A 24,770-nucleotide genomic window follows, 5' to 3' on the forward strand; every position below is an offset into this window, starting at 1 on the left:
TTGCCACCTTATGTCCCTTATTATTATGATTACTGCTATTATTTTATTTTCTTATATCCTGCCTTTCTCCCAATATAAGGGACTCAAGGCAGCGAACAAGTACAAAACAACACAATTAAAAAAAACACAAAATATTAAAATGCATAAATATATATTGGGAGAAAGGTGGGATATATAAGAAAATATAATAATAATTTATAAATAATAATGATGATGATGATGAGAAGGTGGCAATCTGAGCAAGGCTGGCCAAGAAAACAACAACACAACACAACAACCACAAAACAATGGTTGTGGACGCCTTGCTTTGGCCCTCAGTTGTGTTGAAGGCCTTCCTACACAACAACACAACAAAGAGGAGCCATTGATTTGGGGCCTGTTTTTTTAATTATTATTATTATAATAAGTATATTATCATTACACTTTTGGGCCCACAAGCTCTGTTTCGCCAAAGGCGCCATTTATTTGGGGCCTGTTTTTTAATTACATTATTATTATTATTATTATTATTATATTATTTTTATTATTATTTCCACTTTTTGGCCCTCAGGCTTGTTTTCTCTAAAGGCGCCAGGCTTCTCGGTTCCCGCTAGGCCCAGGTTGCCTAGCAACCCGAGAAGCCTCCTAAGATGGCGGACGCGGGCCCTGGTTGCTTTTCTTTCCCGTGATGTCCCGCGCCCAGTTCCTTGCCCGAGAGAGAGAGAGCAGCTAGAGAGAGAGTGGAGCGGAGGTTGCCATGGCGACCGAGGCAAACAAAATGGCCGCTCCCAGGCTCTAACTGCCGAGCTGAGGACGATGATGGCGGCTCCGCCTGGAGAGCTGGACGAGGAGAGCCTCAACGACTTGTACAGCTGGGTCGACGGCATCCCGCTCTCCCGCCCCAAGAGGAACATCGCCAGGGATTTCAGCGACGGAGGTGTCTATATTTTGGGGGAGGGATCCTGGGACCTGTAGTTCTGTGGGATGCTTAGCCTCCTTTGTCAGAGAGAGCTCTGTTGCCACAACGACAAAGACAGCCGTCGATACCAATAAAGAATACAGTTACTATAATCAGCAGTAATAATTCCAGCAAAAACCCTAACCCTCCCACAATGCAATGGTAAAATTAACATCGTATTATAACCATTACCATTATTACATTTCCCAGGATTCCCTAGCACTGAGCCAAAGCCGGGTTTAACCCTTGGGAGTCTGTCACTAGGGCTGCATCCACACGGCGGGATGTAACCGGGTTGCGGTTCAATGCTGTGGGATTTGTAGTTTGGTAATTCAGCCTTCCTTGCCAGAGAGCCCCAGTGCCACCGGAAACTACAGATCCCACGATTCCATCCTATGAACAGTCGGGATTTGTAGTTTGGTAAACCGTTTAGACGTCAAAGACAGCTGGGGGTGCCACTCCGCCTGATAGCCTCAGGGGAAGGCAATGGCAAACCTCCTCTGAACAAACCTTGCCAAGGAAACCCCAGGATAGGTTTGCCTTAGGATTGCCCTAAGTCTGAAACAATCTGAAGGCACACAACAACAACAACAACAGCAACAACAAGTCTCCTTGAATCCAATCAACAAGGGGACAGTTCTCGTTGCAGCGTATTGGAGGGCTTTCATGGACCTCTACGTATCCTCTAGTTTAGGGGATACGTAGGGTCCAGGAAAGTCCTCCCATCCCCACTTACACTGTGACGGGATCCGTTCTTCTGTTGATACATGTATGTAAGGATATGTAGGGATCATTAATACAAAACAATCACAACTGTGTAGCTCTAGGTTATTATTCATTTGTAACTGCCGAATCCTGGCCATTATAAAGAAATAAAATAGAAAAGACGGCATGGATTCTGCTTTGAACCGAGAAGAGTCCGAGCGCATTGGGGCTTCTGGGTGGAACAGAGGGGGAATTGGGCAAGGAACCAGAGGAGCAACTTGGGCCCAAAACACACTGCACAAACTATCCAGTTTGAGACCCCTTCAACTGCCCTGGCTCAGTGCTAGGGAATCCTGGGAATTGTAGTTTATTGTGGCACCAGAGCTCTCTGACAGAGAAAGCTCAATGTCTCACAAAGCGACAGTTCCCGAGCATTGGGCCAGGGCAGTTAAAGCAGTTTCAAACTAGATGGTTTCTGCAGTGTGTTTGGAGACACCACCAGCCTTTTGGAAGACAGCTGTCACTGCTTTTACCTCTCTTTTGTGTTTTCCAACCAGTTCTAGTGGCTGAAATGGTCAAGTTTTACTTCCCCAAAATGGTGGAAATGCACAACTACGCTCCGGCAAACTCGACCCATCAGAAACTCTCCAACTGGGGACATCTCAACAGGTTTGTATCCTAGTTCAAAATCTTATCACAGGAAGCTGTATCCACACTTCAGAAATAATCCGGTTTGACACTGGTTTAACTGCCATGGCTCAAGCTGTGGAATTCTGGGAAGTGTGCCTTGTGTAGTTAGAGCAAAGCTCTGGTGCTGCAACAAACTGCACTCCCCAGAATTCGATACCATTGAGCCATGGCAGTTAAAGTGGTGTCAAACCAGACTATAATATTGTTGCAATGCAGACGCAGTCAAGAGATTTAAGTCTCTTTCAGGCTATGCACTTCTAGTGCTTTGATCCCACTCTGTTAAATCCTGGGATCTGTAGTTGTATGAGGCATTTAGGATTCTTTGCCAAAGAACTGAGATAGCTAGATATCCTAGAATTCAATAAAATGGAATCATGAAGATTGGAAATGGTGTAAAAAGTGCTACAGTTGTGTAACATGAAAGAGCCGTTAGGGGCTTGAGTTGCTAAAATGGAATATTCTGTGTTAGATTTTCTACCCAACGTTTTGAAGGCTATGAGCTGAATTCTAAATAAATATTGGATCTCAAAAATCAGTATTAAATTTTTAATAGTGGAGTACAGTGGTCTCGCCACATTCGCTGGGGTTAGGGGTGAAGGACCTGCATGAATGTGGGGAAACCGCAAATAAAAGAACAATATTATTTAACCCAAGAGAACACCTCTCTAGGAATTTCCAGGTCCGACCTACAAATGTCCAAATAAGTGTTTTCTCTAGGAACATGGGAGACACCTGGCTGAATGAAACTACGTGTGAAAGGGATCTAGGAGTCCAAGTAGACCACAAGTTGAACATGAGTCAACAGTGTGATGTGGCAGCTAACAAGGCCAATGTGATTTTAGGCTGCATCAATAAAAGTATAGTATCTAGATCCAGGGAAGTAATAGTGCTTTGGTCAGGCCCCACCTGGAATAATCCCGTGTCCAGTTCTGGGCACCACAATTAAAAAAGGACATTGAGGAACTGGAGCCATGTGTCCAAAGGAGAGCGACTAAAATGGTGAAAGGTCTGGAAACCATGCCCTATGAGGGATGCCTTAGGGAGCTGGGGATGTTTAGCCTGGAGAAGAGAAGGTTAAGAGGTGATATGATAGCCCTGTTTAAATATTTGAAGGGATGTCATATTGAGGAGGGAGCAAGCTTGTTTTCTGCTGCTCCAGAGACTAGGACCCGAAGCAATGGATGCAAGCTACAGGAAAAGAGATTCCACCTCAACATTAGGAGGAACTTCCTGACAGTAAGGGCTGTTTGACAGTGGAACAAACTCCCTCAGAGTGTAGTGGAGTCTCTTTCCTTGGAGGTCTTCAAACAGAGGCTGGATGGCCATCTGTCGGGGATGCTTTGATTGGGATTTCCTGCATGGCAGGGGGGTGGACTGGATGGCCCTTGTGGTCTCTTCCAACTCTATGATTCTATGACATCTAGGTTATCCAACACAGCTCTATGGTCAATTTCTGGCAGAGTTGTGCTCGAGGACCTAGAAATTCCTAGAAAGAACATACTATATTAATCAAAACTGCAAATAATCGAATCTGCAAAAGTCAAAGCCACAAATGTGGAGAACCAACTGTACTATATTTGATGGAGAGCCAGCATGTTGTAGTGGTTTGAGCATTGGACTATGACTTGGGAAAACAAATCCCCGCTTGGCCATAAAACCAACTGGGTGACCCTGAACAAGTCACACACTCTCAGCCCCAGAGGAAGGCAAAGGCAAACCCTCTGAAGAAACTTGCCAAGAAAACTCCATGATAGTTTCACTTTAGGGTCGTCACACATCAGAAACAACTTGAAGACACATAACAACAATTACTGTACTACAATTGATTATGTCAGCTTGGATTTCACCCTGTTTTGCCACAAGGAGGAGCAAAATTGTTCACTGAGTCTTGGCATATCATCAAAACATTACCATGACTGCATATTTATTCCCAGAAGCCAACACACCACATAAACAGCATAGTAAGCTCCCAGTCCCTCTCTCCCAGGTTAATACATACTCTCGAAAAGCCCCGAGAGAGCCGTAGTTATGCCAGTTTGCTTTGGGAGGAGACCTGACTTCATACGCCTTACACCATTTCAGGAAAGTTCTGAGCAAGCTGAACTTCTCCGTCCCAGAAGACATTGTCCGGAAGATCGCTCAGTGCACCCCTGGAGTGGTGGAGCTGGTGCTGATCCCGCTGAGGCAGAAAATTGAGGCGAAGCAAAAGCAGGCCAAGATCTCCTCAAACTCCTATCAGGTCAGTAGGCAGCAGTTGCACCCCAATGTCATGTTTGTAACAGATCCATTTCTTGATCCAGGACACATTTATTAAAATGTCCTAAGAGTAAAGTTGCAGGTTGGGTCTCACTGGGTCAACTTTCCTAGCCTTCTCAGACACACATCTAACAACATGGAAGGGACTACAGGTTGAGTATCACTTATGCAGAATTCCAAAATCCAAACTACTCAAATCCAAAATTGTCCACATGGGTGGCTGGGATGGTGACACCTTCACCTTCTGATGGCTACTGAGCATGTGTGAGCAGCAAAACTAGGAGAAAAGGGGAAAGCAGGATAGATAGATAGATAGATAGATAGATAGATAGATAGATAGATAGATAGATAGATCTGGCTACAGAAATGGAAGAAAAATCCCTGGACATTTTTTGGAAGGAGTCTTCCAAGTGGGCTCTAGAAGATTCAAAATGTTTTTGTTTACTTGTACAAGCCTTACCTGAATGTTTTGTTCTCAATATGCATATTCTTAGTTTTGGATAAAACATTTGCTGAAATACCTAGAACTGCTCTTTTATTTTGTGGTGTAGCAACCTATCCATATTCATCCATGTTATTTCTGCCTCTGGAGCCAAATTCCCTGAAAGGAGCAATGCCCAGGAACACATCTACAGTTGACCCCCCACATTTGTGGCTTTGACATTTATGGCTTTGATTATCTGTGGTTTTAATTACTATGTTCTGTCTAGGAATCTCTAGCTCAGGGGTAGGCAACCTGCGGCCCGCGGGCCGGATGCGGCCCGGCGAGGCCTTGAGACTGGCCCCAGCCCGGTCCTGCTGCCGATTGCCGCCGGGGCCTTTGGGGGGCAATTGTCTATAGAAGCCTCAGAAACATGCATTTATATTAATATATTTTTTTAAATCAGCAAATTTTTTCGCGTGTCCTCCATTTTTTTTTAAAAAGTGTCTTCTATTTGAAAATTTTGTCCTACATTTGTCCTGGTTTATTTATATATTTAAATTTTTTTAAAAAAATTATTTAATTATTTATTTTTGGGCTTTGGCCCCCCAGTTGTCTGAGGGACAGCAACCTGGCCCCCGGCTCAAAAAGATTGCCTACCCCTGCTCTAGGTCCTCAAGCACAATTCTGATGGAAGTTGACCATAGAGTTGTACTGGAGAACCTAGACGTTCTTAGAGCAAACACTTCTCTAGGCATTTGTAGGTCCTCCAGTATGATTCTTTGATCACCTTCTGGCAGATGTTGACCACAGAATTGCACTGGAGGACCTGGAGATTCTTAGAGGGGTGTTCTCTCAGGTTAAAAGAATAGTGTTTTTTTTTTGTTTGCAATTTCCCCACATTCATGGGGGTCCTTCACCCCTAATCCCAGCAAATGTCAAGGGAGTACTGTACTTTGTTAACTGAGATATTCCTGCATCTGGCCATCTTGCTTGCTGTCTTTCTGGAAGGCAGCAGAGGGCAGAAGCTGAATATTTCATTTCACTGGTTTCAGCTCCCAGAGCAGCTGTTTCGTACAACAGAGATAATAAAAGGAAGATTAAGGCTGCAGCTTCCAAAATTCAAATTACTGCTGTTGTTCCAAAGCATTTCTAGCTGTGCTACATACTAAAATCTCTGAAAAGTTAGATAAAACTTAAGAAGTGGCACAAATCCAGCTGAGCCATCAGATAGTCTGTTTGGTCTTTTACTTGCTTCCCTTAGCAGGGAAAGTTATGGGGGTTGCAGACTATTCTACTTGCAGGAGTGCAGAATCCTACAAGCAGATGAACCTGGTAAACAGAGCTTTAGTTTTTACCAAGGTGTTCAACTTGCATCTTGGCTGTGTTGGTTGATCTTAGCCTTAAACACTAATTATCTTTATGGTCTTTCATGGACATTTTCCAGTGCTTCATCACAAGCTGTTACTTCAGTTGGCAGAGTTACACAGATGTTTTTAGGGGTGGGTTATAAAGGTCACAAGAAGCTGAAACATAAAGAAGTACATAAAAAGGAAAAGGGGAAGAAGGAATTCTGCAGCACCTTTTTGACTAACCCTGCTTATTTTAACATCCGCTTTTGTGGATTTCAGTTTGCTTCATCAGATGCGCTAATAGAATTAATATCAAACACCAGATATATTAGCAATTGTGGAGGTGGGATTGTAGTGTGTTAGGATATGCAAACCCTATTGTGCTCTGTATTATATAATGCTCCTTTCTAACCCCCACAACTATATATTGTAACTGCTAATATACCTAATATACTTACCTGAAAGAGAGCCAGCATGATGTAGTGGTTTGAGCGTTGGACTGTGACTCTGGAGACTAGGATTTGAATCCCAGGTCAGCCATGTAAACCCTCTAGATGACCTTGGGCAAGTCACACTCTCTCAGCCTCAGAGGGTGGCAATGGGAAACCCCCTCTGAACAACTTTTGCCAATAAAACCCCTTGATAGGATCACTTTAGGGTTGTGATAAGTTGGAAACGTAGGCACACAACAATATACCTGCGGTTTGATATTCATAAGTGTGTCTGAAGAAGTGGGCTGAAATCCACAAAAGCTCATGCTATAATCAGTTTGTCTTAAAGCTGCTGCTACATTCCTCCTTCTCCCCTCTCCTTTTTCCTTTTTATGCAGTGACACACTTAGTACAGCTATCTCTCTGAAAGCAAAAAAAGTGCACAAAGGTGGTTTCAGTCTGCAGATCTCATTGAATCATCCATTACACACCTAGCCTTGCACATTCAAAGCTGGCATGTCAGGAAGAAGGCTAATTTAGCACCCTTCTCCCTGAAGGCTAGGCCTCTATCTGGAGGTGATTAATTTTGCATAGAGAAATATTTGACTTATATGAGAACAAGGATATCTGATGAAAAACCTGTTCCAGTTTGGAGGCAGAATGAGGTGGCTCTGTGTGTGTCTCTGTGGTGTGTGCCTGGAAGTCACTACTAAGTTATGACACCCCTAATGTGAACCCATCATGGGGTTTTCTTGGCAAGATAACTTCAAAGGAGGATTGCCATTGCCTTCTTTTGAGGCTGAGAGAGTTTAACATCCCCAGCGTCGTGCACTGGGTTTCCAAGACTGAGCGGGGATTCCGACCCTGGCCTCTGGTCCAATACTCAAGCCAATAGATCATACTGGCTCTCTACAGGGACAATCCTGCATAGCTTATCTTACCATAGTAGTTCTCCATGCAGAACTATGCTGAGCCATTTATCACGATAGAGCTGTTGCACCCTCCCCTCCATTTCTGTCCTGCGCCTATTGAGGGGAGCGTCAGGAAAGCATTTGGCTATGTCCCTGTAGCTAGATCCAAAACAATTACATCATGCCTGGCAGGGGGTTTGGCCCTTGTGCTTTCTTCAACGCTATGATTGATTCTATGTTCTGCTGAGGTTTGTCAGGGTCTCTAGAGGGGCCATCAGACTATGCTCTTAAAGAGGTACTATTCCAGTGTGACTCCTCTAGCTGCCTCCTGTTGCATGCTGGGATTGGCAGTTTTAAGGAGGGGTATTTAGAATTCTCAGGCAGAGAAGTTCAGCTCCTTAAAACTGCCAATCCCAGCATGCAACAGGAGGCTGCTAGAGGAGTCACACTGGAATAGTAGCTCTTTAAGAGCATAGTGTGATAAACATCTATGTTTTAACCTGGATCAGGAATCAATTCTTGCATGTGAAGTTCATATTGGCCCTGAATCTGTCACAATCCATTTTGAGGCATGCACAAGCGTTTCGTTGCAAATGCCCCTTAGCGCGGGTCATTTGTAATCGGGTTAAAAGCCATCTCTTTTGGAAAAAACCTGGGTTCCGCGAATATGAACTTGCCCCCGGTCATGATCGGTCAAGTTCAGGGGAGGGACTTAGGTCAGAAGGAGGGCAGTGGGCAGGGCATTACCTCCCCTTCATCGGAAGGAGGAGGAGGAAGGATCCGGGGGAGAGAAGGGGGCCATGGAGGGCAGCATTGGGAGGAGGAGGAGGATTGCCAAGGGAAATCGGGCTGCGGAGCCTCTCTCTTTTTATTTTTTATTTTTGACAGTCTAGGCACATAATTTTTTGGGTGACATAGAATGTGTGTGTGTTTGTGCTACTTTCATTTCCTCTTGCTCCTGGAACTGCACCTTATAAGAGCCTTTATTATTATTAATATTATTATTATTTGTGTTATATACGGATGCTACAATTAGAATGCCTGCGCTACATTTCCCTTTCATTTCCTCTTGCTCCTGGAATTATTTGTTTAAAATACGAATGCTACAATGCCAATGTTACAAATGTTTCCCTTTCAATTTGGCAAATTGATACTAATTGAATGCTTTTGCTTTTGCTACACACAAGACACATACTGGAGGTTTTTTAATTTGACAGTATCTGCGCACCCTTCCTTCCCGCCAGTTTTTTTTAAAAAAGGAGGGGGGAAGCCCCCATCCGCTTAGCCAATGGCTGCAAGAAACGTCACCTTTTATGAAAACAGACTAATTTGATTGACATCAGAGGACTCTTCCTTTTAAACCGGGTAAAGAGCTGCAATGGCATTATGGGGTTAAATACAGTGCGCCCGTGCCATATGCGGCCTTGAGCATATGCGCTCAAGCCGCGGGGCGGAAGGGGTGGCGCATCCCATTCAATTGAATGGGCGCGTGCGCCCATTGCGCCCCGCGCGTGCCCGCACCGCTGCGCCACCGCACACGAGCCCCATTGTTTCCAATGGGGCTCGAGCATAGGCGGAATTTGCCTTACGCGGCGGGATCCGGAACGGATCCCCCGCATAAGGGAAGGACAGACTGTACCCCAATTAAGGTATTTATAGTCGGCACTTGCTTCCGGAGGCATTCGAGAGAAGGGTCCCCGATTGTACCCAGTTCCCTCCAGCGCAAATGTGCCAGTCTTAGACTCCGATGTAATCATTTCACATCATAGAGGGATGTAGCTCAAAGCTTCTCTGATCCCTCCTGGTCTTTACCAGGCACAGAGTGGTCATATAGCAGTATTCAGCAGCTTGACGGTAAGTTTGGGCGAGGGGACTTGGGTTGTTGTGGAGGGAGGAATGGAAGATCCACTTCTGCAGCAACACAAAAACAATGACTTACAGAGGCATAAAGCTGACTTACCTCTGCATATGCTTCTAACAGGATGCCTATATGTATGTACAGTTGGCTCTCCACATTTGTGGATTTGACTTTTCGGATTTGATTATTTGCAGATGTGATTAATGTGTTCTCTCTAGCAGTCTCTGGGTCCTCTGCTGTGACTGTGCCAGAAGCTGACCATAGAGTCACACTGAAGGACCTAGAAATTCTTAGAGAACTTAGAGAACTACTCTAGGTATTTGTAGGTTCTCCTGTACAATGCTGTATCATCTGCCAGATGTTGCATTGGTGAATCCAGACATTCCTAAAGAGATGTAGTTGTATTTCAAATTTTCGGTGATATTTTTCTCACTTTCATGGGGGTATATGTATATATTTCTGCACACATACAGCTACCACCAAAGGTCAGTACAAAGCTGCTGAAATGTTTTCATGTCTTGCTCCTTGTCGCTTTCTACTTTTTTCCAGGGCCGTCCACCCACCGCTGTGGGCTGCTGCAGCCTTTGCTCCTTCTCGACTCCATTGCCTCAGGTCTCCATCTCCTTCAAGCTTTGCTCCTTAGCTTGCTTGGGAACCTGTCTTTTTCCTTCTCCTTCCTCTCTCTCTCATCTATCCCTCACAGCCAGAGCTCTGAGATCTTACTTTCCAAGGACTATAATACCCAGAATCCCCCAGCTGCCATGCTAGCTAGGGATTCTGGGAGTTACAGTCCAAAAAAGGTAACATTTCTAACCTCCAGTCAGAGCCAAAGCTTAACAAGGCTGGGTGTGAGTTAGGACTGCCAGATTCTACACATTCTTAAAAGAATGCACCTCTAAAAGGGGTGACTGTCATTCCCAAAGGGAACAGTCTCATAGCAATAAAAAGCATGCATCTGGTCTGACTAAATGCCCTAGAATTTGAAAGGTCCAGATTTTGTGGACTGAAACTATTGAGTTCATTTGCATGTGTGCATGTCTTCTCCTGAAAGTCTCCTTCCGCTCCACCACCCTCCCTTTTTTTGGACATGATGCTAGCAAGGACTCTAAAATTAATCTGCCTGTTGACAGTCCCAACTCACTGCAAGGACTACACCCAGAATTGTTCCATTTTTTTAAAAAAAAAATTGCCTGTTTTTCTAAAACTAGAATTGGGCCATTGGCCCATTTTTTAAAAATTTTGGCAGCCCTCAGAAGGAAATTGCTTGCACCTTGGGTAAGTCATACTCTCTTAGAGGATGGCAGTGGCAAAACCTCTCTTAAGAAATGTGCCAAGAAAACCCTATGATAGGTTTGACTTAGGTCTCCATAAGTCAAAAATGACTTGGAGGCACACAACAACATCAGTGAAGGAATTGGCAAAAGCACCTGAGTATTTCTTGCATAAGAAAACCTTGTGAAGGTACATAAATCCAGTTCAACCAAGGCTTTTCCCCTACTGCTAGCAATAATCCCTTTGTGGCCTTGTCTGATGTGTCTGACTCTGTGGATTTCTACCTTGATTCACTCTTTCTGCAACTCTCTTATTAGCACAACTGAGCACAATTCAGGATAGCTTTTCGCATTTGGGCCTCATAGAGCCAGCATGGTGTAGTGGTTTGAGCACTGGACTGAAAGACTAGAGAGCAGAGTTTGAATCCTCACTTGGCCATCGAAACCCATTGAGTGATCTTGGGGAAGCCACTCTTTCAGCCTCAGAAGGAGGAAAAATGAACCCCCTCTGAATATATCTTGGCAAGAACCCCCTGTGATAGGTTAGCCTTAGAGTCACTATAAGTGAACCAAAATTGCTCTCCTGAAATGTCATATACGTAGTGGCCTCTTCCATGTTTGCCCTCATCTGCGTAGGGGGCATTTTAAGGCAAAGTTAAAGTTTTCAATTTTGTTTTTGCTAAAAAATTCTTTTAAAAATTGTCACAGGGGGCTTTAAAACCATCCTGGAGCCACGCTTTCCTCACATCTGATCTATCGGCAGCAATTGCTGCTCATCCAGTTTTGGTTCTATCCATCTAATCCATGAGTGCTAGTAACTTTCTGGCTTCTCTCCACTAAACAACAAGGCAGAGAGAGTTCGTGTTCCTTAGCAGCTCCCTGCTTAACTGCATGGCTAGTATCTAAGAATATTTGACAGAAAGAAAAATATAAGGCTAGAAGGGGACAAGGAAAGAGATTGATCTTGTATAGTTTCCTGCATTCCCCTGAGTGTTATAAATGAGCTGCTGTGGAAGAGGCTGTTGGAACAGCAAAATAACTGAGGTATTCCAGGTCATTGGAGCTTTTTTGGGAATGTCCCAAAATGCAAAGAAAGTCAGCAAAGAGGAGGAATTCTAACCCACCTTCTAAATTAAGGACTTCATATCGGAAGGCAGATCTATTTTGGCCTTCACGAACAGATGTGCTGAATTTATCCATGGAATTAGCTGTCCAGGGATACCACAGAATCTTCTTTCTTGGACACGACCCAGAAGAGGAGCCAAGCTGAGGCTGAGTCACACTGGCATAAAACCACAAACTTGTATGAACTGTATTGGATCTATGAGTTGTGTCCATCAAAAAGCAACCCTGGATTGCGCAGGAGGGCCAGGTGCAGCCCTGGAGCCACCAGGGCCCCAAGACTGTTTTTGTAACTCTCAGTCCCTCCAGATTCCCAAGACCTCTAGACTTTTTATGATCAAAAATGAATAGGATGGAGTAGCTCACCTAGATACCTCTAGGATAGAGTGGGGTCAGGGAATTGTGTTACCCTTCAGAAGACTGGAGGGCTACATCCTCTCACCACAAACTCCTGCCAAAATTGGATGTTTGGGACCCCCAAACACCTGCTGGGGGGGTTGCCTCATTTTGGGGGGCCCTTTTTCCAACAGAAAGTAAACTGGGCTACTTTTTCCAGTGAAAGTGATCTGGAAGTCAACTTCCAGGTGACTATCTGTAGGAAAAAGGCCTTTCCCGGGACTGTGAAAGGGGTGGAGGGATGGGGAAATTGCTCCATACACTTTCTGGGGGCATTTTGGGACAAAATATTTTTTTAAAAGATGCAGAGGGAAGGGAGCATGTCTGGCCCCTTGGATGCCTTCTTATCCTCTCTGCAATCATTTGCTTGCTTCCTAAATACAATTGGTTGCATGCTCCCATGCACTCTTTAGCATCAAAAAATCAGAGATAGGCTTCTGATCACTTCCAGTTTGGTATTGTATAATTTTCCTGGCAGTTCTTGCAGTCTTTGTGGGGTGGAAAATTAGCCTCCGGATATGCTGAAATAGCCCACTTTTGTCGTAAACAGCTCTGAAGAGGATTTGATTTCTGGCAGTATCCCACAGGCATCCTGAAACTCACATGTGTAACCTTTGCACAACAGCAGGAGAATGTAGCTCATTGAACTCGGTGGAGATCCTGACTACACTTTATAAGAGCAGGGATGGAGCTGGTTTATTAAAGAATAGAAGAGCCATACCCGCTAACATTTCCCAGATGGAAGCTGGGACATGTGCAGCTATACAACATCAGAGTGTAGTTAAGAGAGCAAAGTTATTAATTAGGAAAAACACATGAACTAGGAGATGCTATAGCAGTTTGCTTTGAGCCGCCTGGGAAGGGCAGGATTTGGCTTCCTCTCACCCTTTCTGAGAGTTAACATACAAAATGGAGGAGGGTCTGGAAAGCATGCCCCACGAGGGGAGACTTAGGGAGCTTGGTCTGTTTAGCCTGGAGAAGAGATGGTTAAGAGGTGATATGAGAGCCTTGTTTAAATATTTGAAGGGGTGCCATATTGAAGAAGGAGCAAATTTGTTTCCTGCTGCTCCAGAGAATAGGACACGGAGCAATGGATTCAAATTACAGGAAAAGAGGTTCCACCTCAACATTAGGAGGAACTTCCTGAGAGTAAGGGCTGTTTGACAGTGGAATATATAGTCTTGGAGCGTGTTGGAGTCTCCTTCTTTGGAGGTCTTTAAACAGAGGCTGGGTGGCCATCTAATAGGGTTGTTTTGATTGTGTATTAATGCAAGGCAGAATGGCATTGGATTGGATTACACTTGTCGTCTCTTCCAATTCTATAATTCTACGATTCTAGTTTGCAGTAAATTTGCAGTAAGCTGAGGTCAAAAGGGGGAAGCAGGAGAAGGAGTGAGAAACTGGGACATATTTAAAAGCAGTTGAAAAAATGGGATGACAGAGGATTAATTGGGACTGTCCTCACCAAACCAGGACACTTGGAGAGTATGGACAGGCTGGAATAGATCACAGCACTGCTTGGGAAAGTTCTTTTTTTGGTAGAGAGCTCCCAGAATCACTGTTGGCCATGCTGGCTGGGGACACTGGGAGCTCAGTCCAAAAAAGGGACTTTCCCAAGCTCTGATCCTGGTTGATCGGAAGCGACTGCCCGTTTGTTAGCTTGTTCATCCACCCTCTTCCACCAATTCCAGTATTTTAGACTTGTATTTTTCCCCAAGCAAAGTTCAAATAGAGTTGTTGTTCAAGAAAGCGCCCCAAGTGTTTGGTGATATTACTGAGTGGGACAGTCTTGGTTAATCTTTTTGCCCCTCTTTCTCAGCTGCTTTTCAAATGGCCCAGTTTCTCTCTTCTCCTTCCTCTTCTGTCCACAGCTTACTCCAGTTGCTGGAAAACTGAGTTCAAAGTGCAAAAGTAGTTTGCATGCTCAGCAGGGGAAGAAGAGAGGAGAAAACAGAATTTCCCCCCTTCCCTGCAGACACTTTGCATACATATATATATCGTAGATTTCATCTGTGAAATGTTGGAGGTTGTGAAACCTGGCTCCGCTGTTTTTTCACTGCACTTCCCAAGGGGCCCTTATTTTTTTGGAAGAGCTGATCTGGCAATCCTAAACTGTTCTTTGGAGTTTATCAAATGGGAGAAATTTCTCTTAAATTCGAATGAAATGAAAGTGAGACCAGAACGCATTCACTTAAAGTCGCTAGTTTAGCGCAATTACGTGAATATGCATTGCATTTGAAATGTCTCTCCATTGCCCCAAAATAGCATGCCTTTGACCGAATTTGCGTGTGGCAGTCTATCACGCAATAACGTGAAACCACATAATTGCATTCGGACTGACTTCCCATTGCCTGAATTTGTGTGTTTATCAGACAAGGGAAATTGGAAGTATAATCCAATGGCAATCTGAATGCAATCATGGGGTTTCACGTTATTGCATGATAACCCACTACAAACAAATTCAGGCAATGGGAAGTCAGTCTGAATGCAATCATGTGGTTTCACGTTATTGCGTGATAGACTGCCACACGCAAATTCGGGCAATGGCATGCTATTTTTGGGCAATGGGGAGCCATTTCAAATGCAATACGTATTCACATAATTGCGCAAAACTAGCAATGTTAAGTGAATGCGCTTTGGCCCCACTTTCTTTTCATTCGAATTTAAGAGAAATTCCTCCCGTTTGATAAACTCCCCAGTCGCATGCATTAGATTTGGTTTTGGATGTAAGCTTGGCCTGTGGTTTAAACACAGCTGTCAATGGCTGGAGGAAATCCAAAGCATTAAGGCAAGAGTAGACAAGGTGTAGCCATGAAGGCTTAAAGACTGTATTTGCAGTCCTTAAATACACCCATATTTCCCACACCATTTATTGTCTTGCCAAAAGAGAGATAGAAAGAGGATGGATTGTTTCCTTTGGAAGCCTCTGAGGGCTCTTCCAGACTCATCTAAAGAAGTGTGATACACTACTTTAGATTCACAATACAACTGCTTGGTTTTGCTGGGTTGTGCTGCTTGCTTTTGCCTCTGTGTTCAGTCCTTTCATTCTTTTGGGAGAGTCTTTATAGCAATTTCTTGAATCTGCATTAGGACTGTTCCAATGGTTGTATTATTATTATTATTATTTAACTGGGACTTGCTTTGCTAAGTTGTTCCTATCATTTGAATGGCACATTTTCTCTTTGGCATTTTTAGAAAAGCTTTTCTTATAGTGTTACTGTGTAGAAGTGCCACTTATTGATGTACCATAATAAAAACTCATTTTATTTTAAAATGCTTTAAAAAAGGGGGGGGGGGGGAGATTTTTCAGTTCCGAAATGTCTCAGAATTAAAAAGAAACCCACTCAAGGCTGGGAACAAAATGCTGCCGTCAGTGGCCAGAATTGCCAGAAAATAGTCTGCGGCATCAAAAATGGGGTTTGGGTCCTTAGAAAAACCTGGGGGACTCAGGGCATGTTCCCACTATGGTTTAAACCGAATCACTGATTGGAGTACATGACCGTCATTCCCATTTGAAACTGGTTCCAATCCTACTTTGATCGATTTCTGTCACAGTGAAGCAAGGCAAACGCAAAAACCCTGGTTTTTCCAGATGCTAGTTTGTGATCTAACATACTGCCGCCTCCCGACACCTTTGCCCCGTCTAGAGCAGCCTTGAAGCAGCATCTCACCTTTTAAATAGGTTGCACTTCTGAATATTTATTAAAATTCCTCTGTTTTTCAAGGTAAGAAGTGGATTTGCAGTCCCTTTTGTTTTATTTTGTTGCTCTGGGGTATATTTGGTGGTCTTTTGGGCAACCCATTCAACTCTCTGGAGGATTCCAGGGCAGAACCCTGAACCTTCAGCAATTACCCAGCCCTCTTTGGGTCTCTCATTCTAATAGCATCATCCCCCAAGGGTCGGGCTCTGTTCATCTGCTAAGCCCATTTCCTTTGCTGCGTTCCTTTTGCCCCTCTCGCAACAGGTCTTCTGCTCCATGGGGCAGTTGGCATGGCTCTGGTCTCCCCTGGCCCTACATCACATTATGCACTCATGCTCAGGAACAAATTGGCAGCGGACTGTGAGGGTGGAGGAGTCCCATCCTTTCAGAACGGGCAAGGTCTCTCTTTTCTTTTTTACCTTTTGCAAAATAAATCAAATAAATTATTGAATATAAAAACACAAATACACATACAGTCATCCCTCCGCATTTGCAGCTTTTGTGGATTTGATTATGCAAGGATTTGATTAGTATGTTCTCTCTGAGAATCTCTTGTTCCTCCAGCATGACTCTGTGGTCAATATTCAGCAGACATTGCACTGGAGGACCTAGAGGTTCCTAGAGAGAACACTTCTTTGGCATCTGTAGGTCTTCCAGCACAATTTTGTGGTCACCTTCTGGCGGATGTTGACCATAAAGTTGTGCTGGAGGACCTGGAGATTCCTAGAGAGAGGTCCTCTTAGGTAAAATAGTGTGTGTGTGTGTGGGGGGGGGAGTATTTGCATTTTTCCACTTTCATGGGGTTCTGTGCCCCTTACCCCAGCAAATGTGGAAGGCCCAATGTACTTTCATAACACACACATATATACACACAAACATATACCTATACTGTACAACCATTCATATCTATACCCCCATACATTATACCTACGATATCATCATACCCAAGCTCATTATTTCTGTCTCTTTCTTCACTTCTTGCTTCTTCCTTCTCACAACCTACACATTACATCTCCATCACTCCCCTTCCGTTCTTCATCCTTCTTCATCAGTATATTCTTCACTTCCCTTTCCATCCTCCTTTTCCATGTCTTTACCTTTCCCAGTATCTTCCTCATGCTTACTCATACTCTCCTGACTCTAACTCAGACCTTCTTACATCTACACATACCTTCTCTATCTTACTTCATCATCCATTCACACTTCCTCCCTATCAATACGAGCCTATTTCTTGTCTTCCGTATACTTTTCTTTAACCGTAACATAATTTCAGTTAACTCAGTCTACTTTCTTTCATGCATATTCCACAATGAATCATCTCTTGTAATTTATACCTACAGACTTTATTACCACAATTTTCATATATTTACAGTTTAGTCCTCACTTTCGACCTCTAGATGATTCATACTGTAAACTTAATACACTGCTATGTTTCCCCACTTTCTTTTTAAGAAATGTATTACTGTGGACCATTCCTTATTAAATTGTTCTAATGAGTTATAGTTTAATAATTGAATTAACCTATACATTTCTATTGCATCATAGGCAAAGTCTCTTTTAAATGAAGGTGAATTTAGATGTGGGAGAAAGGAAACAATTTAATGGTGAAGCATTGACTGGTAGCAGGTACCTTCCATGTTAGTGGGGTGATGGATCTGTTTGGAGATTTAGGATAACATTTGAAAGAGCAATGCAGGGTATTGAACCTTGGGAACGGAAATACTAACAACAGCAACAATTAAAATAATGCATCAATAATATATCTCACACACACACCCTGCCATACTGGCATTTATTACACATTATTAAAATGAGTTAAGATTAAAAACATACAGAAACATCAGTGAATACACGCAGAAACACACACAAATTATATAATAATTTTATTCATTTATATCCCACCTTTCCCTCAATACTGGGACTCAAGGCATGTTACAGATTATTAAAAACCAGACTTAATAAGAAACAGAACCATCTTATTTTTAAAAATGTTGAACAATCCATAGAGTTAAAACCACTTAAAATCCATTAAAAACAGACTATAAGACAGTATGCAAAGGGATCTCAGCTGGTCTCCAAGGTGCTACAAAATCCCTTTGCATCCTCATAAAGCTAACACAGCTACGTCTTTGAACTCTTTGAAGAAAACAGTACACCCTTAAATGCCCATCATAATCAATTCCTGAAAGACTGACTGAGTAGGAAAGTTTCCGCTTGCCAAGGGAAAGAAGGGAAAGATGGAGCTATTCAGGTCTCTCTAGGGAGGGATTGAAGAGCAGCCACCAAGAAAGTCCTCTCCTCTCAGTTCCGACCTGAGAAGGAAATGGGACATAGAAGACGACTTCTCCTATAGAACTTAAAGCTGGAACAGACTTGTACAAGGAGATCAGATCCTTCAAACAGAAAAAAGATCCCCCCAAATAGGTTCAGAAAGTTGGACAACACTTGTAAAATTCTAGCTTAACTCCAAAGTGAATTTTTCAACCATGCCACTGAGATGGAAACCATGGGCCACGACAGATAACAAGAGGAAGAGATTAAGTAGAGAATATTTGGCAAATAAGATTTTTTCTCTCTGACTCTCAATGCAGGAGATGGGAATGCACTTGACCCTGGAAGAGAGCAACTACCTGGACACAGGTAGGGTCAGTTAGAAGAACATCTGAATTGCCCCGTGGGAAGATTGTCCTGGGACTCCTCTTGTCTTTCCACCTGCAGGCAAAGGCTCTTTATACAGACATGCCTTTGGCAAATACAGTCAGCCCTCCATATCCACAGATTCTTTATCCATGGATTCAACTATCCATGGCTTGAAAATATTTTAGAAAAATATATAAATTCCAAAAAACAAACCTTGATTTTGCCATTTGATATCAGGGACATCATTTTACTATGCCATTGTATTTAATAGGGCTTCAGCATCCACGGATTTTGTTATCCATGGCGGTCCTTGAACCAAACCCCAGCAGATACCAAGGGCTCACTGTTATTTCCAGGTTAGGTCCTGCTGGGAAACTGGCCTCTCTTGAGATTAAAATGGCCCAGACAGGGCTAAAAATGTGGTGAAATTGCCCTGTACATCCCCAAGAAGTGTTGGGTGGCGGGGAATGCTTTTTCTGCATAGTGAAGCAGAGATGTGTTAAAGACCCCTAAATCCCACCAGCATACCTTCCAACATTTCACACACCAGAGAGTGGTTGATATGGCAGAAGAAAGGACAGAAGAGTACGAGAGGCTGCAGCAGTTTACTCTTACCTGAACGTATTGGGAAGGGCAACATTCTGCTCTCTGTGGAGTGCAAGCACCCAAAGAGAAGCAATTCACCTTGCAGGCCTCCCTCGAACAGCAAACAACACATGTTTGACAAAGTTATGAGTCAACATCTGTTGGCTCACTTGAGGGAAGGAATAGGGAACCATTTGTGGCTGACCATGCATCCAAGGGTCGCAGGTACAGAAATCAGGCCCCTCATTGTGAAATAATAGGGAACAAACCTGGACAGTGACTCTGATTCCTAAACGAGTTCTGGGTTACAGAGAAAGGTCTCATCACGCCCTCTATTTTGGTTCTTGCAGGCTATGTTTCAAAGCCCAATGCCAACAGCACCAGGATCTACATTCAGGACTCCCCTGGATCTGAGAGGTAACCATTTTACCTACTAGCAGAATGGCGAATCCTGTGTCTAGGGTTGGCAGTTCAGGATTGTCCTGGACCCTGAGGTTTCCAGGTCCAAGCCTGATATCTAAGGATGACTCCTGGTGATGTCCTTAAGTGATATGAATTAAATACCAAGTCCTAGTTCAGTCATCAAGCCACTACATCAAGCTGACTGCTTGCATGAAGTATGTAATTCAGATTTTAAAACCCCACAAAGTCTTTAAGAATGAGAAAAATACATGAACATAAAATGTTCAAGTCAGCACTCTTTCCTTGAGGTTCTTCCCCCTTTCCCCACGGACCAGAGAAAGGAGGAGCAGGTTCTAACATCTGCAAAACTTTTGTTTCAGGTGGGCTGGTAAATGGGACGGGATCTGAGAGCAGCTCAGTCTGTAGTTAAGGAACAAAATTATCAGGGTGTCGAATCCTCGGATTTGACCTAGAAAAGGAATTAGAATGCCTGTTGGTGACACTTACTTGGTGCATGTATGTCTGTGCCTGTATCTGTCTATGGTCTCTTTCACTACACTGGTATAGCACTTCCTCAAGCCTATGGAAGCCTGGGATTTGTAGTTTTGTGAGGTATTTAGAAGTCTCTGCCACAGAGCTCTGGTGCCTCACCAAACTACAAACCCCAGCATTCTGTAAGAGGCAGCTGTGGCACTAAAAGTGGCATAGAAGTGAGTATTTGTTTTGAAAGGATGTGTATTCAAGGGAATGGAGACCCCCTTTTCAGAGAACCATCATGATTCTGTTTGTTTCCCATCTCCAGAGGGACCAAAGGACAGCAAAACTATACTGTGCCCCTACAAAACGATACCAACTTGCGCCTCCAGTTAGCCGAACGGGAACAAGCCCTGCTGGCATTGCAGGAGACGGTTCAGGTGAGGACAGCCGTGGCCACTTTCTCCCCTCTCCACTTGTATTCTGGCCCACCTCGCTCTTCTCTTTCCCTTCTCTTTTCTCCCAGGAACAAATCTTAAGAAAGGCCACATTTCTAATGCCTAGGAGGAGAAATATTCCATCTTTCTTGTTGTTGTGTGCCTTTGTCCTCCAGCATCTCCAGCACTGAGGGAGAGGGAGAAAGGAAGCTTGTTTTATCTAGTCTTTTGGCCAAAAAAGCAGAGGTCGTAGAACCCTGTTTAGGTTCATAACAGGGTTCCAGTCAGTCCAGTGCAGCAGGTTTGAAGAGCAAATCCAAAAGAGTAGTCCAGGTCCAAGCAAAGGTTTCAGCCAACAGGCAATCCATCAAGGTTCAAGGCTCTCAAGCTCAAAGGATAGTTGTCAACCTTGGTGGGCCGAGGGAGGTGCTGGGATATTTAAAGCCCGTTGAGGTCTCACAGGTGCTCACATTTAGCAGCCTGCTCCCTACTTAACCACAGAGAACACCATTGTTTCTCTTTTTCCTGCTGTCTCTCTGTGGGAGTAGAAACTGGTGAGTCTGGCTCAAGTGGAGAGACACTTTGCGTCTGAGAATGTGGACCTGGTGCTGGCTGCAGGCTTACCTTCAGAGGCTGCTGGAGTGGCTGCAGTCCTAGCATGTCTCCTGGGCTCTCAGACTCAAAGGACATGCCTGGTTTCTGGAAGCAGGGCATGACAGCCTTCATGTCATTTATGGAGACTGTATGTTGCTTGTGGAATTCATTGCCACTGTATGCTAGGTGTGTGATGGCCCACACCTTTCCTCCTGTGTTGGTTCCTCAGTATACCAGGAGCTTTCAGGACTGCTAGAAAAATGCTAGGCCACAATCTCTGCCTTTGTTTTCCCTTTGCTCAGATCCTACAGATGAAGATTCGCAGACTGGAGCACCTCTTACACCTGAAGAATGTCCGGATTGATGACCTCACTCGGCGCATGCAGCAGGGCGAGCAGAAGCGGAAATGAGCAAGGCTCAGTTTCCCTCACAGCTACCACCCTCCAGCCTGGTGGATTGTTCTCAGGACAGCCAGATGGTTCCCCCAAGCGTCTTCCTTCTCAAGCAGCCGCCTTCAAGTTCCAGGGAGGCTGAGACCTCCAAGGAAAGACTGACAAGGACTCTGATTCTAAAAGAAAAAGCAATATCTACTTACTGCTTGCTTGGCAAACCAGCTTAACTCATGCCTACGGTCTCATGTGGGGGGAGACAAGAAGAGTCCAAGGCAAGACAGGGATTCCAGGGTCACGCATCCTGCAAGAGGCACATAGGTGCGCTGGCTCTCCAAACCTCTTAACTGGGCACTTGGGTGTCCTCCCCTGTGCCTGGTTCCCCTAGCAAGTCCCAGGAGAGGTTGTAATGGTGGATGGAGGTGACACACTCCTGCTAGTGGCTGATGGCTTATCATGGCTGTGGCCAGAGAGTTAGGAGAACAGGCCAGAGAATTCCCTTGGAAGGCTAGTAGGTGGGCTCCCTGGTTCCTTGTGCCATCCATTTTGCTTTGCCTTGAGACCTCTGTCCACTCCAGTCTTTCAAAGGGAGAGGTGGTTATCCATGCTCACCAGCCAGCACACATGTGCAGCCATGTCCACGGGTGGCTCTGGGTTAGCTGGAAATGGCGATGTGTAGAGTAGGGTTTTTATAGCCAACAGGTCTGCAACAGGGCCTTCTCAAGGAGTAATCTGCTTGTAGCCTTGCACTCTGCAGAGGGACATAACTTTTCCTGTGGGTTTCCATTTTCTCTGGAAGATATGCTTCTGGGGAAGGCCTTACCAGGCAGGCTGTTCTTTGGGAGCAAGAGTGGGCAACTGTGGGAGGCTAGAGGGGCCACATTAGGGCCCTAGGAGACCTTGCAAAGCCACACACCCAACCCAACCGCCCTCTCCCCAAAATGTTTGTTCCCAAATGTCCTCCAAGGTGTCGAGACATTTCTACCATATTTTTGGGCTCCTTTCAGTTCAGGAATGGCCTTTTTTTTGGGGGGGGGGGTATGAGTACTTCTTATTTTTAGGAAAAAAGCCTCTCCTGGGTCTAAAATGACCTGGGATGCGTGTGGAAAATATGGCACATATTGCCCCTCCATTCCAACTAGAGGGCATTTTGGGACAAAAATAGAGTTCCAAGATCCCCAGGGACAAAAACAGTCTTGAGGGATGCATGTGTGTCCTATGGGTCACAATTTGTCCTCCCCTGCTTTGGGACAACCAGGTCCCAGTCTTTTCCAGCGGGTCTCCTCCTTTCACATCACTTTCTCTGTGTGCTCCCCACCGCCAAGGGCACCAGTATGTGTCCTATGGTTGCCCTTTGCTTCTGCTGCATACACACAAAGGGGAACAACAACATGCAAGTGCAATTGTGTGGTTGTGTGTGCAGGGTGTGCTGGATTCATTAGAGGTGTGTATATGCCATTCCAAACCTTACTGCAAGAGCATGCCTTAGTAGAGGTTGCCCTTTGCAGACAGTTGGCTTTGGAGGCAAAAGTGCAACCCAGTCCATTTGCGAACAGAAACAGAGTCAGTGTACAGTTCTGTTATAGTGACTGGGCCTATAGTTTGAACATAAGGTTGTTTCCTTTAAAACAAACAAACAAAACCCCAAATGATGGCTTATTTTAAAAAGAGCATTTCTGCCGCTCTGGTCAAGCCAGTCTGGAGCAAGTTTCATATCAATCAAGACCTCTTCCCGGTTTTTCTGCAAGGCAGGAAGACAGAAATCTCACAATATTATCACTTGTATCTTCACCAAATTGTAGCCCCAGGAACTATACAGAGGACCCCATGGCACTGGCATAGAATTGAAATGTCATTTCCATTGCTCTGCTGCCTCAATGCAGACAGGCTGGTGGGTCTGTTCTTGGGAATGGATAGCTATTCCATTTTGCCTTACAACCTCCACTCCCCCAAATCTAGACCTGGCTCGGATAGAGGGAATTAAACCTGAGTTTAGGAACACTAACTGGGACTTGGTATTATCTTGTAAGCTCTACTTATTCCATTGATATTTTGGTATTAGATCTTGGCATTTGGTGGCAACTCTGAAAAGATAGGGGAGTTCATTAGTCCTCTCCCCAGAGAACATGGAAGGCTGCACCTCACCCACAAAAACCAAACCCTCTGGATGTGGGCATTTTTGCCATGTTTTTTAGGCCCAAGTGAGGTCTTTTTTTTTAAAACAATGGAAACTAAGCGGATGTTGCTTGCCTTTAAAAATAAAGCCTCTCCTGACCATAAAATATTCCAAGGGGCCCCAAGATGTGGCAAAGGTGCCCCCATGCCCCCCCTAGACGTCATCTGGGAGCATTTTGGGGTCCTTGTGGGATACAAAAAAAGCCTGAGGGGGGCTGCATGCAACTCACAGCTTGCACTTTGCCCACCTTGCTTTAGCACATTCAGAGCCATGAAAGGTAATGGAAGAATGGTCTTTCATGCCCCTTAGTTTTCAGTGCAAACAGAATCAAACACTGCTGACATTTTGAGATGTTCCTTCTCCCAACAGGATTAGCTGATGATCCATTTTCCCCCTTGGGTTTTGCTGGATGCTATTCTGTAGACTTCCAGGTGCAACTTTATAAATCCTTTATACTCTTTTCAGTATACACAGTCTGTACTTTATTGACCTAAGTGCCTCATCTGTAGAACTACATAGAAACCTTTACTTGAATGCTTCATTTCTGGAATGTATATGTGTCTGTGTATTTTATATGCTTGTGTAAAATGTACAGTTACACACACTTCTACAGGGACCAATACACCACTCAGTCTCAAACTGACCTCTATAGAAAAGTCCAGATTTATTCCAGGTTTAGCAAGTTGACCATTGTCCAGCTTGCATAAGGATCTCACTGGTTGGCACAGATCTCAGGAATGGCTGTGCTCGTTTTTTCTAAGCATTTTACCAGGCGATGCATGGACTTCTGAGAGGCCAAGGCAGCCTTCCTCAGTCATGTGTATAGTAGGAAATGCAACCTCCATCATCCCCAGGCAGCATGGTTATTGCACTTTGCCATATTTGGAGGGTTGAAGAAGGCTAGTCTAATCAGTCTTCATCCTTCCTCTGGTGCTTCTGCCTACAGGAGGAGACCTTCTTTTTGACTGTTGGTCCAGTGGCATTTGGCACCACATTCTGGTCTGGTGAAACTTATGTGCAGA

At 44.4% G+C, this 24,770-nt stretch overlaps 1 protein-coding gene across 1 annotated transcript; it reads left to right on the top strand.

Annotated features, from left to right (window-relative positions):
• The first annotated feature begins 735 nt into the window (after positions 1–735).
• SPEF1 (sperm flagellar 1) lies at positions 736–24,298 on the top strand. The gene is made up of 7 exons (XM_042470853.1): positions 736–916; positions 2,200–2,311; positions 4,415–4,571; positions 18,643–18,691; positions 19,627–19,693; positions 20,481–20,592; positions 21,486–24,298. The coding sequence occupies exons 1-7, from the start codon at positions 796–798 to the stop codon at positions 21,591–21,593; spliced, it is 726 nt and encodes a 241-aa protein (XP_042326787.1). The 5' UTR covers positions 736–795; the 3' UTR covers positions 21,594–24,298.
• The last annotated feature ends 472 nt before the right edge of the window (positions 24,299–24,770 follow it).

Source organism: Sceloporus undulatus, chromosome 5, assembly GCF_019175285.1.
Source record: "Sceloporus undulatus isolate JIND9_A2432 ecotype Alabama chromosome 5, SceUnd_v1.1, whole genome shotgun sequence".
Lineage (NCBI taxonomy): Eukaryota > Metazoa > Chordata > Lepidosauria > Squamata > Phrynosomatidae > Sceloporus > Sceloporus undulatus.